At 33.8% G+C, this 14,917-nt stretch overlaps 4 protein-coding genes across 5 annotated transcripts in view; 2 read left to right on the top strand and 2 right to left on the bottom strand.

Annotated features, from left to right (window-relative positions):
• Positions 1–14,917, top strand: part of LOC140056049 (large ribosomal subunit protein eL43) — a 220,534-nt gene that overhangs the window by 102,531 nt on the left and 103,086 nt on the right. The window lies entirely within an intron of this gene.
• LOC140055769 (transformer-2 protein homolog beta-like) lies at positions 889–7,680 on the bottom strand. Of its 2 annotated transcripts, XR_011846701.1 has the most exons (8): positions 7,545–7,680; positions 6,891–7,099; positions 6,159–6,243; positions 5,912–6,040; positions 4,658–4,833; positions 2,988–3,109; positions 2,711–2,879; positions 889–1,605 (listed from the first exon to the last, which is right to left on the bottom strand). XR_011846701.1 is itself a non-coding variant. In XM_072101177.1 (7 exons), exons 1-7 carry the CDS (start codon positions 7,575–7,577, stop codon positions 2,869–2,871), a joined length of 765 nt encoding a protein of 254 aa, XP_071957278.1. In that variant the 5' UTR covers positions 7,578–7,680; the 3' UTR covers positions 889–2,868. The 2 variants fall into 2 exon arrangements, 1 of the variants encoding a protein (XP_071957278.1); XM_072101177.1 differs by having other exon boundaries at positions 889–2,879.
• LOC140056031 (E3 ubiquitin-protein ligase MARCHF8-like) lies at positions 9,819–11,674 on the top strand. Its single transcript, XM_072101258.1, has 2 exons — positions 9,819–10,688; positions 11,290–11,674. The coding sequence occupies exons 1-2, from the start codon at positions 9,888–9,890 to the stop codon at positions 11,590–11,592; spliced, it is 1,104 nt and encodes a 367-aa protein (XP_071957359.1). The 5' UTR covers positions 9,819–9,887; the 3' UTR covers positions 11,593–11,674.
• LOC140055996 (tRNA endonuclease ANKZF1-like) overlaps positions 11,818–14,917 on the bottom strand; it is a 344,549-nt gene continuing 341,449 nt past the window's right edge. The window contains exons 14-17 of the mRNA XM_072101202.1: positions 14,442–14,553; positions 13,790–13,888; positions 13,156–13,289; positions 11,818–12,556 (exon numbers count right to left, since the gene is read on the bottom strand). Of these exons, the coding sequence (XP_071957303.1) occupies positions 12,454–12,556; positions 13,156–13,289; positions 13,790–13,888; positions 14,442–14,553 (448 nt within the window). The 3' untranslated portion in view covers positions 11,818–12,453. The remainder of the gene's footprint in view (positions 12,557–13,155; positions 13,290–13,789; positions 13,889–14,441; positions 14,554–14,917) is intronic.

Genomic DNA, 14,917 nt, shown 5'->3' with positions numbered 1-14,917 from the left:
ATTTCACGCAGGCGGGGGCAAACACAATTATTAGAAGTGCATTTGCTTGTGTTGCGTAGATTGCGCCGCTAGTGAGAACCACGCTTTATGTTGCTTCTAGTAGGACGCAACGCAACGTGATTGGTCAATTACTTGGTTGCTGATGATAATGACGCAAATAATAAACCGACTATTAGTATTCTGACGGATAACAAATATAGACTAGGCCTATCTGGAATTACACTCTTCCCTGGCCTAAATAGGCAGTATAACCGATCTATGGCGAAGATTACATGACCTTCAATCAATTAGTTTTTAAATATTTATATAGTTTACTGTATTCATTGTGATCCCAATGCCTTGGATTAAACAAGAGAGTAACAATAATGAAAATATGAAATTATGTTTAAAGTGTCGGCCAGAGATGCGTGATTTTTTTTTAATTAGTTTTCCGCGTTCTGATTTTACTAAAGCGCCATGTGTTCAAAATGTTTTATCTTTTTTTTCCAATCGTCGTCTAGAACCTTTTTACCAGATGTTTTCATTTTCTTATGGTCTACAATAGAAAAGTTTCTTGCCAAACTGGTACAATGGCAAACTTAAGTTTGCCGTCCGACAACTTTAGCAAGAAAGCTTTCTTTGTTTGTAAAAAAACAATTGCAAACTTTCTTCGTCCAACTTTAGTTTATACTAGCTCAGAACTTTGGCAAGAAAGTTTCTTCAGTTGTCAACTGGTCTACAATAGCAAAGTTTCCTTGCCAAACTTTAGTTTATACTAACCCACAAGTTTGGCAAGAAAAATGGTCAGTTTAAACTTGTTAACTTCTCTCAAGACCGATTTCCAGTAATGACAAGATACAGTATGAAAAAAAAAAATACTGGCAAGACAAATTCAAATTAAACAAGACATTTTTAACAAGATTTCTGAAAAAGAAGTTCAATTTAATAATCAACAACACACACCAGGTTATACTACTGTCAATAATCAGTTTTGAAAATACTGTACTCCAAAAAAAAAAAAGTGCTTTTAATCAAGTTTGTAAACATGGAAAAACATGAGCAAAATAAAAAAGGTCCCGATATTTTTGTTTATGAATATGATTGTCATTAATAAATTTCTGTTATCCCATAAAAATATATCGTTTCATTCACACTCCGATTGACATGAACTTAAAAACCCTTACCAGAAAAGTTTCCAAAATCTGAATAATCTAAGGTTTATTGATGTTAACAGCCAAACATTAACATCAAATAGTGTTTTATTTTTGATAACCAGAAATAGAGGCGTTTACAAACATTTCCAAACCTTCTTCAGTCTTCAAACACTCATCAAATTTGCAATTTTAATTTCTCTTTAAACTTCAATTATTTTTTATCTTCGTTCTTCTAAATTTACTTCACAATTTCCCCTCTTCTTTCTTCAAAAATTTACTTCTAAAATTTATCTCTCTTCGTTCTTCTAAATTTACTTAAATTCTTCAAACTTTCTTCATTCTTCAATTTACTTCTAAAATTGACTTCACTTCATAATTTGCTGAAGCTGCCAAAAATTTCAATTTTAATTCCCATTTTCTTTTTTCATTTTACTTCATATTCTTCATTACTTCAATCTTCAATTCTTAAAAACTACAATGATAAAAAGAATTTATGTTAACGAAGGTCAACTCACAGGTCAATGGGGGCTAAAGGTCACCATGCACTGTGTTTGAAGTTCATTAATTTGTCTTTTTAGTGTAATATTTAAAGAATTTATTTTAATGTAAAGTAATAGTTATTAAATGATTTATATTTTTATAGTTAATATATCAAAAGTTCTTTTAATTTTTTTGAAATTTTTGGAGAGTTTAATTCAAAAAACCGAATAATTTGTCATTTAGTTTAGTAGTAACTACATTAGTACATTGTCAATAAAGAAGATTAATTTAAGCAAACAAGTAAACATAGATTACTGTGCACTAACCTCGTCTAAACATTACTCAACTCTGCCAAAATACAATTTCTAAACACATTAAGATTCAAAACATTTTAAAAAACAATAAATTGAGCTTATGAAATAACGGACTTAACATACACTATTTTATAAATGAAGAGTAAATGATTTGATCAATAAATTATTGATTATTGCTGATAACAAACCATTATTGTTTATTATTGTAAAAATCAATACTAATAATGTATAGGTTTTACCATGTTGTTATGACTTTCATTTGGTCTCACCAAGTTCTACACTAATATTTTATACCCAGTAACTTTGCTCTTTGCAACACAATATGCGTCAAATGTGGAAAAACAAAATAATTAATACAGAGAACATAAAAACATGCATAAAAGGGCATATTTCAGAATACTATTTTACACTGCCTCAATAAAATGATTTACATGTAAAGCCAAGCGTTTTATATATTGTACCTTTATCGTGCGACAGTGTTATCAAATTATTTCACCTCGAGTGATTATTGTGAACCATACAACAATGATACAACCAAAATTTCAATTGCTTGTGTCGATGCAAAGCTTTTGTCCGACAATGAACCAAACCAAAACATCATTCAACAATCATTTAACGATGAGGTACTGTAACCCTATTGAAAATCACATTCTGCAGATTGTTCTCACCCAAGATAATTAAAACCTAGATTTTACAATTATTTTTTAAAAAACAAAAACAATTTTTTCAGAAACTGCTTAATACAAGTATCGCTTAACTATTAATTTACATGGTATTTCTCACCATTAAAATTCAAACCTTGTTAAATGGATCGCAGGCCACGGTCTATTGAACAGGCAATTGTCTATTCATCAGGCCACAGTCACTACATAATGGTGATATTTAACAGATGCACAACTGGTGCGACCAGACTGCACGTTGGTACTTTGAGTCTTGTATTCTCAGTAACGTCCTGAAAAAAAAGTTTTTAGTTAATGTACAATAAATTAATGGGTTTGGTCTAAAATAACACTTCTTGTGAATGTCCTTATTGTATTTACGGAGACTAACATGTACTTACGAGGTGAGAAGGACCTTGATCTGGACCTGGAATATCTGCTCTTGTATCTTGGTGATCCACGGTTGTACGGCGAAGGGGAACGTCTGCGTCCATAACCATATCCAGAATCACGCTCTCGAGGCCTACAAAATTAGTAGATAAAATTTCTTACTGGCCCTAATTCAGTTTTACTGGCAACCAATATTTTTTTGTTTGATATTTTCTGTTAACAATTTACTGGCCAAAAAGAGCTTTTTCATACAGTACAGAAAGAAATTACTGCTTCGTATCTACGCGTAGGCTTTCGTAGGTAGAACGTAGGTCATTGTTCTCTCCTACGATGTATTGTTTGTAGCCTACGATGTATTGTTTGTAGCCTACGATGTATTGTTCTCTCCTACGATGTATTGTTCGTAGCCTACGATGTATTGTTCTCTCCTACCTACGATGTATTGTTCGTAGCCTACGATGTATTGTTATGAAATCTAGGCTACGCCTCGATCGTAGGGTGGTTCGTAGAAGCATGGACAATGCAAACAAACAATGTATTGTTTGCTAATTAAAATCCTACCTAAAGATAGTAGGTCAATTTTTGTAGCCGCCCTACGCATCGGTTATCCTAATTTGGACGGAAATCCGCCGATGAAACGACATCGGGCCAGTGGACCTCAGCTCACGTAGAGAGTCGAGGCTAGGCCTAGCCTGTTTCGGCGGCCTACACTATAAATTATTTATTCCTACCTTGTTGGGTTAGCGAATTATAAAAACAACGACACCTACACTAGGACACCAACAAAATATATGCAAAATAAATATATATTCCATATTAAGATTTAACATACATAAATAGGCCTTTTTTAAAATGATTACGACATGTATAAAGAAAAAGGCCCGACCAGAATTTGGAGGGGAAAAAACATGTGAGCTTGCTGAGCTAGCAGCACAGTAGAGAGAGAGAGAGAGTAAATGTTTCATGTCATGTGACACAAAATCCAGGTACACGATCTTAATTACTGTTTTATCGTCGTCAGACGGTAGCCACCCTCTCGTCGAGCTCGTACGGAGTAAAAAACAACATGTGAGAGATTGCGGTAAGCAGAGAGTATCGCGTTTCATGCCATGTGACCAAAAAAAAACTAGGTCTGTATTAATTACGGTCTTCTGTCGGCAGTCTTTTTGAGCGACCGATTGAACGTCCTGATGCTATATTTAGAATGAATTGTTTACGATCTTTTTTTCTCGGCATCGTTTCTGGATGGGACGTTCGCTATATTATGTTTATTATATTAGTTGGCCTGTTCGTTGCGGTTCACCTGTGTTGGATCGTGTCTCTCTCTACGTTATACATCGTGGGAAATTTATATTTATATTCGCCGTTGAGTAGGTAAACACGCACGAAGGAAAATATTTACGATTAAAAAATATTATTTATTTTTTATTAATTTACAACTTTGTCCTCCGCCAATTAAATTTAACACATTAATTTCACACCATACTTCACTAAGAACATCGTAGGGTTGTTTATTTAGGTTACGAACTCCCTACGAAGTTCAGAACGTAGCTCATTGAAAGTTGTTTATTGAGGTTACGAAGCCAAACAATGGAACCTATGAAGCCAACAACGTAGCCTACGTTCTATCTACGAAGCTACTTCGTAGGTAAAGTTGCAGTATTTTCTTTCTGTACTGTACCTAGTTGGCTTTCCCATATAGATGCCGGGTGTTGGTGTATGAGCTCTTTTGGTGATGGAAAAGTCTACACGGATTCTGCGACCATCTACTTCCATTCCATTGGTCCTTACTTTTGCTTCATTAGCATCGTCATGAGTCTCAAATGTAAGGAAGGCGAAACCTCTTGATCTACCAGTCTAAAAACAAAACGAAAAGTATTTGTCATGTCTCTCAAAGTGCATAAAATAAATAACAAAGGTTCATCTCTTACAATACCGGACTCTCTAATAACTGGAATACTGTACCAGAGTTTTGTTGAAGTCAAAACAGTCACAAATTCAATTTTACCATTTAAAAACATATTCCGAATACCAGACTTTCTGGAAAACAAGACAGATTTGGACGAGCCCAAAGGTGTCCGGTATTGGAAGAGTTAACTGTATAAGGAAAAGTCAGTAAAGAAGGCAATGTTTGCTAACAATTTTTAATGACAATTTTAAATATATTCAGCTTGAACAAATGAACTGTACTAAAATTCTTTTTTTTTAATAAAATGGAGAAAATTATACAGTATGCCATGTGGCATCTTCATACTAAATCAGACGGTTACAATTGATAAATACTGTAACTACATAATGTAATATTTAGACTACTAAAAAAACTATCTTGATACCATGTCTACTTCCAGAGATATCATGGTTATGGTTGGTATAATGTTTATATTACAATAATGTTTTAAGAAAGTGTTGGTAAAGTTAACGGCGTTTATGTTTACGCCTTAGCAAAGGAGTATTCTACTAATATCAATGAAACTTCACACATTCGATCATGAACTATTGTTCTATTATTATGCAAAAAAACAACCCATTGCCACTGGAACACTTTCAATGTAAGCATAAAACATGATCGATTTTATAAAAATCATACACAATACACACCATTTTTTAACAGATGACACAAAATGTTACAAACTAAGCATTTGTCTCAAAATACAAAAAAAAAAACCCAAGCTAATGTAAATAAATATTGCTTCAACTTTTGTTCAATTAAAAAAAAAATTAGCTGTTTATTGTTTTTTGAATCTCTCTAAAAATCTACCCATGTGAGTAATGTCAGATTCCTTTTGATAATGCCACATATGTAGTTATTTTAAAAAGTTTTTATTTATTCTCTGTTTCCTGCTGTGATCCCTGAGCACAGGGCGATGTTTGTTGTTACGGTGAAAAATATACATATTTTTTTAATTGAAAAGATATAAAATAAGACGTAGATTACCTGATGATCATAAACAACATGCACTTTCTCTATAGGTCCGTAACGACTAAAAACATCACGCAGGTCACGCTCGGTCGTATACAAGCTCAAACCAAAAATACCAAGACATGAGCTTTCTGGAGGATTTTCCTAAAACATACGCAAAGAGTTTAAATACACATGTGTCAATTTTGAGCGAGTACAACAAATTAAACAAACTTTAAAAAATATGCATTACTAAATAAATTTTGTTGAAAAATAAACTTACTCGGTTTCCAATGTGTCGTCTTCTGTCAGACATTGGTGAAGTGCTTCTGCTTCGTCGTCTACGAGCGTATGGTGATCGGGATCGACTGCAAATGTAATAAATTGTTAATAGTTTTACAAAGTTACGTTTAGCTTAGGCTCATATCAATGCAAAGAAAACGCATTGCAATTGAGGGTATGCAAAAGCTTCCGTTTTCCTGAAATTCTTACAATTGTACCTCATTCAACATTAAAAGCAAAGTAGCATTTTTTTCAAGTACTGTAGTAGGAGATAGGTTAGATTCAGTCAAGAAATCAAATCAGGGGGCTTTGTCTTACTATGCAGTTGCTTGTAATGTACTAGGCCTATTAGAAAGTTGTGAGACAATAGTTGAAACCAGTGTCTTACCTTCTGTAATTACTACAGCAAGCAAATGTAGCACAAGTCAAAGGAAGAATTAAAGAACACATAGTATTAGTAAAAAACAAACAAATAACAAACATATATTATTTACAACAATAGACAATGTGTGTACCAATCTCGTTCTTTTTTTAACCTATGAAATGTAACAATCACGTTTAAAAATATAGATGTTATGTATCCAGTATGTAATACAGTATAAACTGGGACACACCTTCATTTCTGACCATCAACATCATTGCTTTTTTAGTTATGGTAGGTATTATTTGGTGAATATTATTAAAATGAACAACAAGTTGTGAATCACTATTTAATATCTTAATAAATACATACTGTCTCCTTTTGGGGCTTCGTGAGTAAGATCGCGAGTGTCTGCGACGTCCTCGTCGTTTGCTGTGGTATGGAGAGCGTGACCTAGAACGCGAATGTCTTGGACTTCTTGATGCAGACCGGTAATTATTGTTGTATGAACCGCGAGATCTAGAGCGAGATCGACTTTTGCTTTGTTCTCTATCATTTTGAGAGCTCTGCTCTTCTTTCTCCTGAAAAATATTTAATTGTAAAATATGTTATTAATAAATGACATATAAGGCTAAGCGAATTGCATGTATTTCCACTCACAAAATGAATATGGAATCCAACTCTAAAATTAGTCTAGTCTAGGCCTAGCCTAGCTAGTTGTAGTAGTAGAAGGCATATATTTATAAAACCTATCAAACAGTTAGGCCTATCTAGCCTATTACTAGGCTACCTTTATTAAAGAGCAAAACTTGCATTTTATATAAAAAAAAAGAAATTCGACATAAAGCTATGCACTGCACAAGCTAGGCCTAACCTAATATTAGGTATTCAAGCTACGAGAACTAATTCCGCCCGCCGTGCAGAAAAGCGATTAGCCTAGCCTATCCCACGTTCTTTGAATTTTTCCAACAAACCTCCTGGTAATTTTGCCTTTTATATCATCTAAAATATAAAAATAATACTTACTCTACTATCGTAACCATCTTCTCTATCACTCATTTTGTATTATGTTTTGACCACTGTAAGATAATGTTGGATTTTATTTGATTATAACAAAAACCCAAGCGAATCAAAATGCGATAACTTTCCAAACGACGCAACAACAACCAACAACATGGCGTCAGTTTAGGAGGAGGGCGCTATTGATCGATTACTTTCAGAGCCATATATATAAAGAGTTACGACATTGGATTATAGTCACGTGATATGCAGATCAAAATGTGTCAAACTTGTCTCCATTAATGCATGTAAAGTATAGGAGCAACAAAATACTTTCAACTTTTTCTTATATTTAAAAAAATGTAATTGCACATTTTACGGTAAAATATCGACGTGCACAGCGTACAGAAGTACTTGCGCCAAAGAATATTGCGCGCGCGTGCGCTAGTACATTATAACGTTCTATTGATTGATTTTGGAACTAAACATCCCATAACTACGTCCTATTAATAAAAATTATGTAATATTTTCAATTCATAATGCATGCTTTGATGACTAAATAAAATAATAATGTGTTGAGGATATATTTGTTAATATACTGAAAAGGGTATGAACAATATTAAAATAATAAAGGCAAATTATTACAAATGAAATGATGAACGAGTCTCTGAATGTTAATAACGTTGGCGGCGCAGTTTGTGTAAAAAACACACAGAAAGCCATACTGCATAAAAATAGGGGTGAATTTGTTTGTTTTTTGTATTGGTTCATTCTTTGATGTATCCTAACTTCCATGTAGGCCCTAGCATTTATTTGTTTGTTATTATAACAAATATATATATATTTTAACAAATCAATACCATTAATAAAATTATTTACTAAAATAAAAACGGAATCTAAGCGTTATTTCATTGACAACAAAATCTAAAAATAATGCATGAACTAATAGAAAAACGCTATACAAAAGAGACGCGCGCGCCCTCAGCGTGCGAATTCTTTGACACAAAAATGGCTTCTAATTTTCAATGTCGTAACTCTTTATATAATAATGGCTCAGGGGCGGATTGCTATAAAACAGTCTTAACTAATGGTCTTAACTCCCCGATTAAAGCCGGCTTTATCTGATAGACGGTCTTACTAAAGCCACCCCTGTTAGACCATTGCTATAAAACAGTCTTAGATAAGACCGCGTAAAGTAACAAATTGAGGGCGTACTTTGCGCGTAAAATACCAAATAAGGTAATGTTCGTCACGCTTGTTCAATTCACAATCATAACAGTACGTACATTTCTACGCAAGAAAATCTATTCTAGGGCTATATAAGAATAAAATCACCGTTATTATTTGATTTAACACTTAAAAACTCGTTCTATTGGTTGTCTTTGACGATAAATAATACGTAAAAGCAACAAAAAGAGAGGTTTAAGACTGTTTTAAGACTCCTTCGAGTAGGCTTTAATTTTAAAGACCGTTTACAGGTTAGACCGCGGTATAGCAATGGTCTATAATGTTAGACTACTTGCTACGTCACGAATTATAGCCGGCTAAGCGCTAAGACCGGTTATAGACCCCTTATAGCAATCCGCCCCTGATTACTTTCAGCAGAGATAGAGAGCTAGAGAGCCATATTATTTTGCCCTTTTTGCAATTATTTTTGCTGAACGACGATCATTCACATGATGAGCTTAATTCAGGCCTAAGAGACTTTTTAATTTTTAATATTCAAAGACCGGCCATATAGGTAATACAGGTCAACAAATTAAATTTAAACTTAATTTAAAACATTATCGGTTATTTTTTTTTTATAATGAATAAATGTTCAGTCATTAACGACACCAGGCATCCGATAATTTAATTAGGCTAGGTCCTCTACCTTTAATTATCGGTTAAGTTTCTCGAAAGAAATCGGTTTAAACCCGTTTTTCCCAGAACTCTATCGGTTACTTTTTATAGGTTAATTATTGGTAATTGTTTAGCTAAGGAAACAAGGCATTATTTAGTGGCTACGGATACTCGAGGTTAGAACTAATTGTGGAAAAGCTCAAGCATTATTAGCGGATCCGTGATTAGGGAAGAGTGAATTACACATTTTAGTTCTGCGGCGACATGAGTATAATAAAAATGTTGACAAATGTAGCGTAATCTGCCACTGGCAGATAGATAATTACGAGCTCGAGTTTATATGTTCGCGCGTTCACTCTAGCTCTAAGGCCTACTACCACTTTTGACGCGTAAATTAAGAACAGCGCGCCTGACGTACTTCTAAGCGTAAACGGAAAGAATACTCTCTTGCGTGAGATGAAAATCCGATCGTAGAGAAAGTGAAAGAGGAGGCCTGCAGCAGAGTGCAAAGTATGCTCCTCCTAAGTAATGGATGGAAATGAAGGAGAACACTTAGTTCATATTGGGGACAGAGAAATCTCAGAAACATCACTTGACGTGTCAAATATATTTTTCCAGAAATCTCAAGGTCATTCAAATTTAGATACTGACAGAAAACCACCGAGAAATTGTAGATTCAAAGTCTATACAGAGGATCAGGAGCGCAGACAATTTTTTAAAGAGAGCGAAGATTCCAAAATTGAAGGTGGCGAATTACCATCTAACAGTGTCATATTTGACAATTTAAAATTCGATTATGTAGTCAGTCGACCGTTTGTACGGTCTTCTGCATCCGCACCTCTGGCTTGGTCTCACCAGCCGTTAAATGGGTTTAAACTGTTATTAGAATATTCAACAAAAAGTGAGACAAAAAGCAATGTTGATGATATTGTGGTAAGCATTGGTCATCCAGCTTTTGGCGGCAAGACAAGAGATGATAAACGCAAAGTCAAAGAGAACACACAAAGCGAATGCAGTCCCTCACATGCAGTACAAGAGACACCAGAAGGGCCTGCTGTCTTGACTGCCTGTCCAACATACTTTTACACGTTTGACAACATCAGTACCGGTACGGAAGATGGACTGGATGGCAACTTCTGCAAAATTTGTTACATGGGAGACAAGCATGAGAGTTTTATTCAACCACCCGCTTGTGCATGTTCAGGGACAATGCAGTACTGTCATCAAAGTTGTCTAGCAAACTGGGTGGCACAGAGCGGTATAAAAAAGTGCGAACTCTGTGGTTACCATTTCAAAATTAGGACGGTAAACATGCTTCACGTTACTAACGTAAGTTAAATGATGTCATGCATGAGTGACTACACGTAATGCATAACACAATTTCGTCAGTGACACACGCGCGCGCACAAAAGCCTCGAGTGCGTGCAGTCGGAAGCCTCCCTTTGTGCGTTGCGTTGCCGCGATAATCAAAACGTATCACATGGTTTAATAAGGTTTATCGCAAATAACTTCTACAATGCATGATGGGAAGGGTTTGGGAGCAAACGTCACAACGCGTACGTACGTGATTTGTTGTTTGTACGTACTCGTCGTGACGTTTGCTCCCAAACCCTTCCCATCATGCATTGTAGAAGCTATTTGCGATAAACCTTATCAAATTTCTTCCCAATCTGGTTTTGTTCGAACATAATACAGTAATGTAGAAGACATAATTTCGATCCTTATTTGATACAGAAAAACAACATTAATACCATATTCAATGGAAAGATGATACGAAGTTGCTGAATATTATGTACGCCTAGGCGTTAATCCAATCCAAACACAATGTATAGGCAGGCCTCTCCAATTACTGATAGACGTTTGATGTAAAGAACTGATTAACAATGTATTATAATATAATTTCAAATAATAATATAACGTTGTCTTTCAGTGGAAATGCATACCAATGACGACACTGGACAAACTGTACATAGGCCTGTTCTTGTTAGCCTGCAGTTTCATTCTAACCACTGGTGTATATGTATGCTGGGCTATGCTGAGCTCAAGCACTGCAGCCATGATTGAACGCGAGTCAACGGCCGCTCAGGTCCTCTTTCCCGTCTACACCGGCTTTGATTTATTCTGCTTGTCGATAATCATGTATGTCTTGAAAGGGCGGATAACGCAAATGTGGCGAAAATGGCGTGCACATAACCGATCCATGATAATATTAAGTCGTCCAATACAAATATGAAACAGTGGAATAGTACAATGAACCAGTGGAATAGTACAATGAACCCAGTGGAATAGTACAATAAAAAGCAATGTATACAATACCATAGTAGTTATAAATGTTTTTATATTGTAACAACTCATGATAATATATTATAAAACATGAACATCTATTGCAATTTATTTATTTGGATTCCAAAATCTTAACAAATAAAATTGTTTAATTTGAGAAACAGACAAACTCCTCCAAATGTAGAATTTACCCAAAGAATTTTTTATTTTAATATTTCTTTTTGTTTCATAATTCATAATAATAATAATACATTACGTTTAAAACCAAATTTTACCAACAATTCAATAAAAGAAGTTTGATTCTCTTCTTCTTACAATGGTTTGGAAAATGAAATACAGATCCTCTTACAGTAAAGTAAGCTATTGCATTTTTGTTTTCATTCTTAATTCAAAATCGATCACCACCATATACTATTCAAATTCATGACAATTTATGTTATGTCTTATACACAATACAATGAATCACAATGAGTCGTGATGTATTAAACAGCAGCAGCGGGTACATTCTATTTTCAGCGGTTGACATTAACCAACCAACAAACACTTAAAGCTCTGTCTACACAAACTTTATGTGACAAAAAATGTGCCCATATATGGACTTGAATGATGTCATATCACTACCATATTTGGCCACATCACACTTTTTTTTAGTTTGATCATCCTTCATACCTTCTCAGGTCCGACTACGGTCTACGGTTCCAGTTCAGATTCGCGTCAGCATTAACGACTTTCCTAAGCAGGTGTGAAAAACGCTTTAACCCTGAACTGGTAAATGGTTGGTATCAATAAAAGTTGAAAGTATTCCTGATTATTATTTTGCCTTGTGCTTCTTGAGACAGTCTATGCTGCAGAAATTAAACTCCATATATGAGAATGGTTTGCCTGCAATGGTGTTACCACATAGCCAGCATCGCCTATAAAATATAACATTTAGTTTTGTTGGTATTGAAAGACTGTTTGCAATTGGTTGGTGAAATCTGTCCATATTTAGGGTTTTATGGTCTATAAAGCTAGGATGCAATACAAGGACAGAATTCAAGTGATTTCACCGATCACAAACAACTTGTCTGCGTTACGCCTTCGTCCTTGCATTCCGTTCCTAGATAGGGGCCGTTGTGACTTCTAATATAAAAAATGATTTATAATAGGAGCTGTAAAAGCTTTTATAAAACAAGTTTTAATTGCCAATATAAATCAATAATAACCTAAATTGTTCAAAGGGAGTTTTTTTCTTTCATTGAAATTAACATTTTTCTGATTTCTTCTACGTTTGGGCACCCTGATGCCACCATAGATACATTTACATGTGTTTTTTACAATCAAGTGTTGACTTTGAGTTCCCATATGGGAACATTTGTTGAAAAGAGCTTTCAATACAAAGAATGGAAAAACACTATTCTGCAGTAAGGTTGCGGGCATATAAATTCTTCTTTCGTTTTTTTAAATGCTCATTTCATCCTTAATGGCAAACAAGTAAAAAATATATAAATTTTAAATTGATTTGGAGACTAACAGTGAAGTTGATGACGAGCCTGACATCATTCTTCGTTCAGCAGCAACTGCTCTTTTCTCACGATCACTAAGCGACGTGAACCATTTTCTTTTCTCTTCCTCCTCATCAAGTTTCTTTTGTTCTTCCTTTTGTTCCTAAATAATACATCAAAATAGATATAAAAGATTCATTGCAAGTATCAGTGGCTGGATATTATAATAATCATTGTTTTCTACTTTATGCAAATTGCAAAAAGGAAATGTGATGCAAGAAAATTCAAGCTCTGTCTACACTATAAAACTAGTTTGACAAAAAAAAGTGTGATGTGCCCAAATATAGTAGTGATATGACATCATCATGTTTATATATGGGTAGATAACATTTTATAGTGTCACATAAAGTTTGATAGTGCAGGCATGGTTTAAGTAAAACAGGCCAGTCTTCAAAACAATGTAATTATCACAACCATCTTCTCTTCTGCATCAATATGTCCTAATCATAAAAGACAACCTGTTGTTTTCGCACAGAGGTATCCGAAACACAGCAAGAGTTTTTATTCTGTAATACGATTTAATTTCAATTATAGTCATAGAAAATTGTTTGAAGATATGAGCAAATGACTCATGGTGGACAGATTAGAGTATTTATTATTTACCTTTTGTTTGCTTTTCTTTATCTTTTTCTGAGCCTTCTTCTTTTCAGCGTTTTTAGCTGCTTTTTCTTGTTCCATTTCAGGTGTAAGTGGACTGGGTATCTAAATTTTTAAAAAAAGATCTTATAATTATAATTTCATACAAAATATTTCCATTTCAATTTATGAGATTGATATCTTGATCTGATTTCATCTTCTTCTCTCAGGCAGTTACCAGTAATTGTCCTACATGGCTATTTGTTCTAAGGAGTATTGTTCTACAGTAGTTTGTTATCCTAAAAGCCCATTTACACTAAGGCGATAATGATCAACGATAACTAGATAAATTTGCATTTTTCTTACATAAAACAAAAGAAATTAGAACATTTTTCATTCTAAAACTATTATAGGATAACCATTTATGCTGCCTTTGATGAAAATTATATTTTCACATACATCCAATCAAATGCTTAGTTAAAGAGCAAAACCATGATGATACAGAGATTTTATTGTTCTTATTTATCATGACATCATTGATTGGATTTAAAACAATATTATTTTTATCAAAGACAGCATAATGGGTATCCTATTAGTTTAGTTCTAGAATGAAAACTTTTCTAATTTCTTTTGTTTTATTTAAGAAAAATGTATGTTTTTATATTAAAATGTATTTTACCTGGGCTTTGACATAGTCATACTGCTCTGGAAATGAAGCCATGTAACGTCTAAATACATTTCTAGTTTCTTTATCTTTTGAAACAGAAAATGGTGGTAGTCCTTTGCTGTTCCTATTAATAATAAATTGAAAAAATCTTATAATGCAATATACCATTTTATCATTATTATATCAAATCTCAATTTTTAATACTGAATATCAATCTTCATATTGTTTTAGCTCTGTAATATAAATTATTTGTTTTATCTAGATTTCAACACAATATCAAAATATTTTATATAACGTTTTAACCTCAGTCTGTGTGACATTGATAAATAGATAGACATATATACTGTAACCTTTACCATATTGTTTATTATTGCAATAAAAGTGGGTTTCCCCCACAAAAGAAAAAATAAATAAATTGAAAAAAACAAATTATTACTAAAATATATAATTTTGTAGTCAATTTTTATCATAAAGCTCTAAATTATTAC

The sequence above is a fragment of the Antedon mediterranea genome, chromosome 1 (assembly GCF_964355755.1).
Source record: "Antedon mediterranea chromosome 1, ecAntMedi1.1, whole genome shotgun sequence".
Classification (NCBI taxonomy): Eukaryota; Metazoa; Echinodermata; class Crinoidea; order Comatulida; family Antedonidae; genus Antedon; species Antedon mediterranea.
This window is presented reverse-complemented; position numbering and strand designations above follow the sequence as displayed.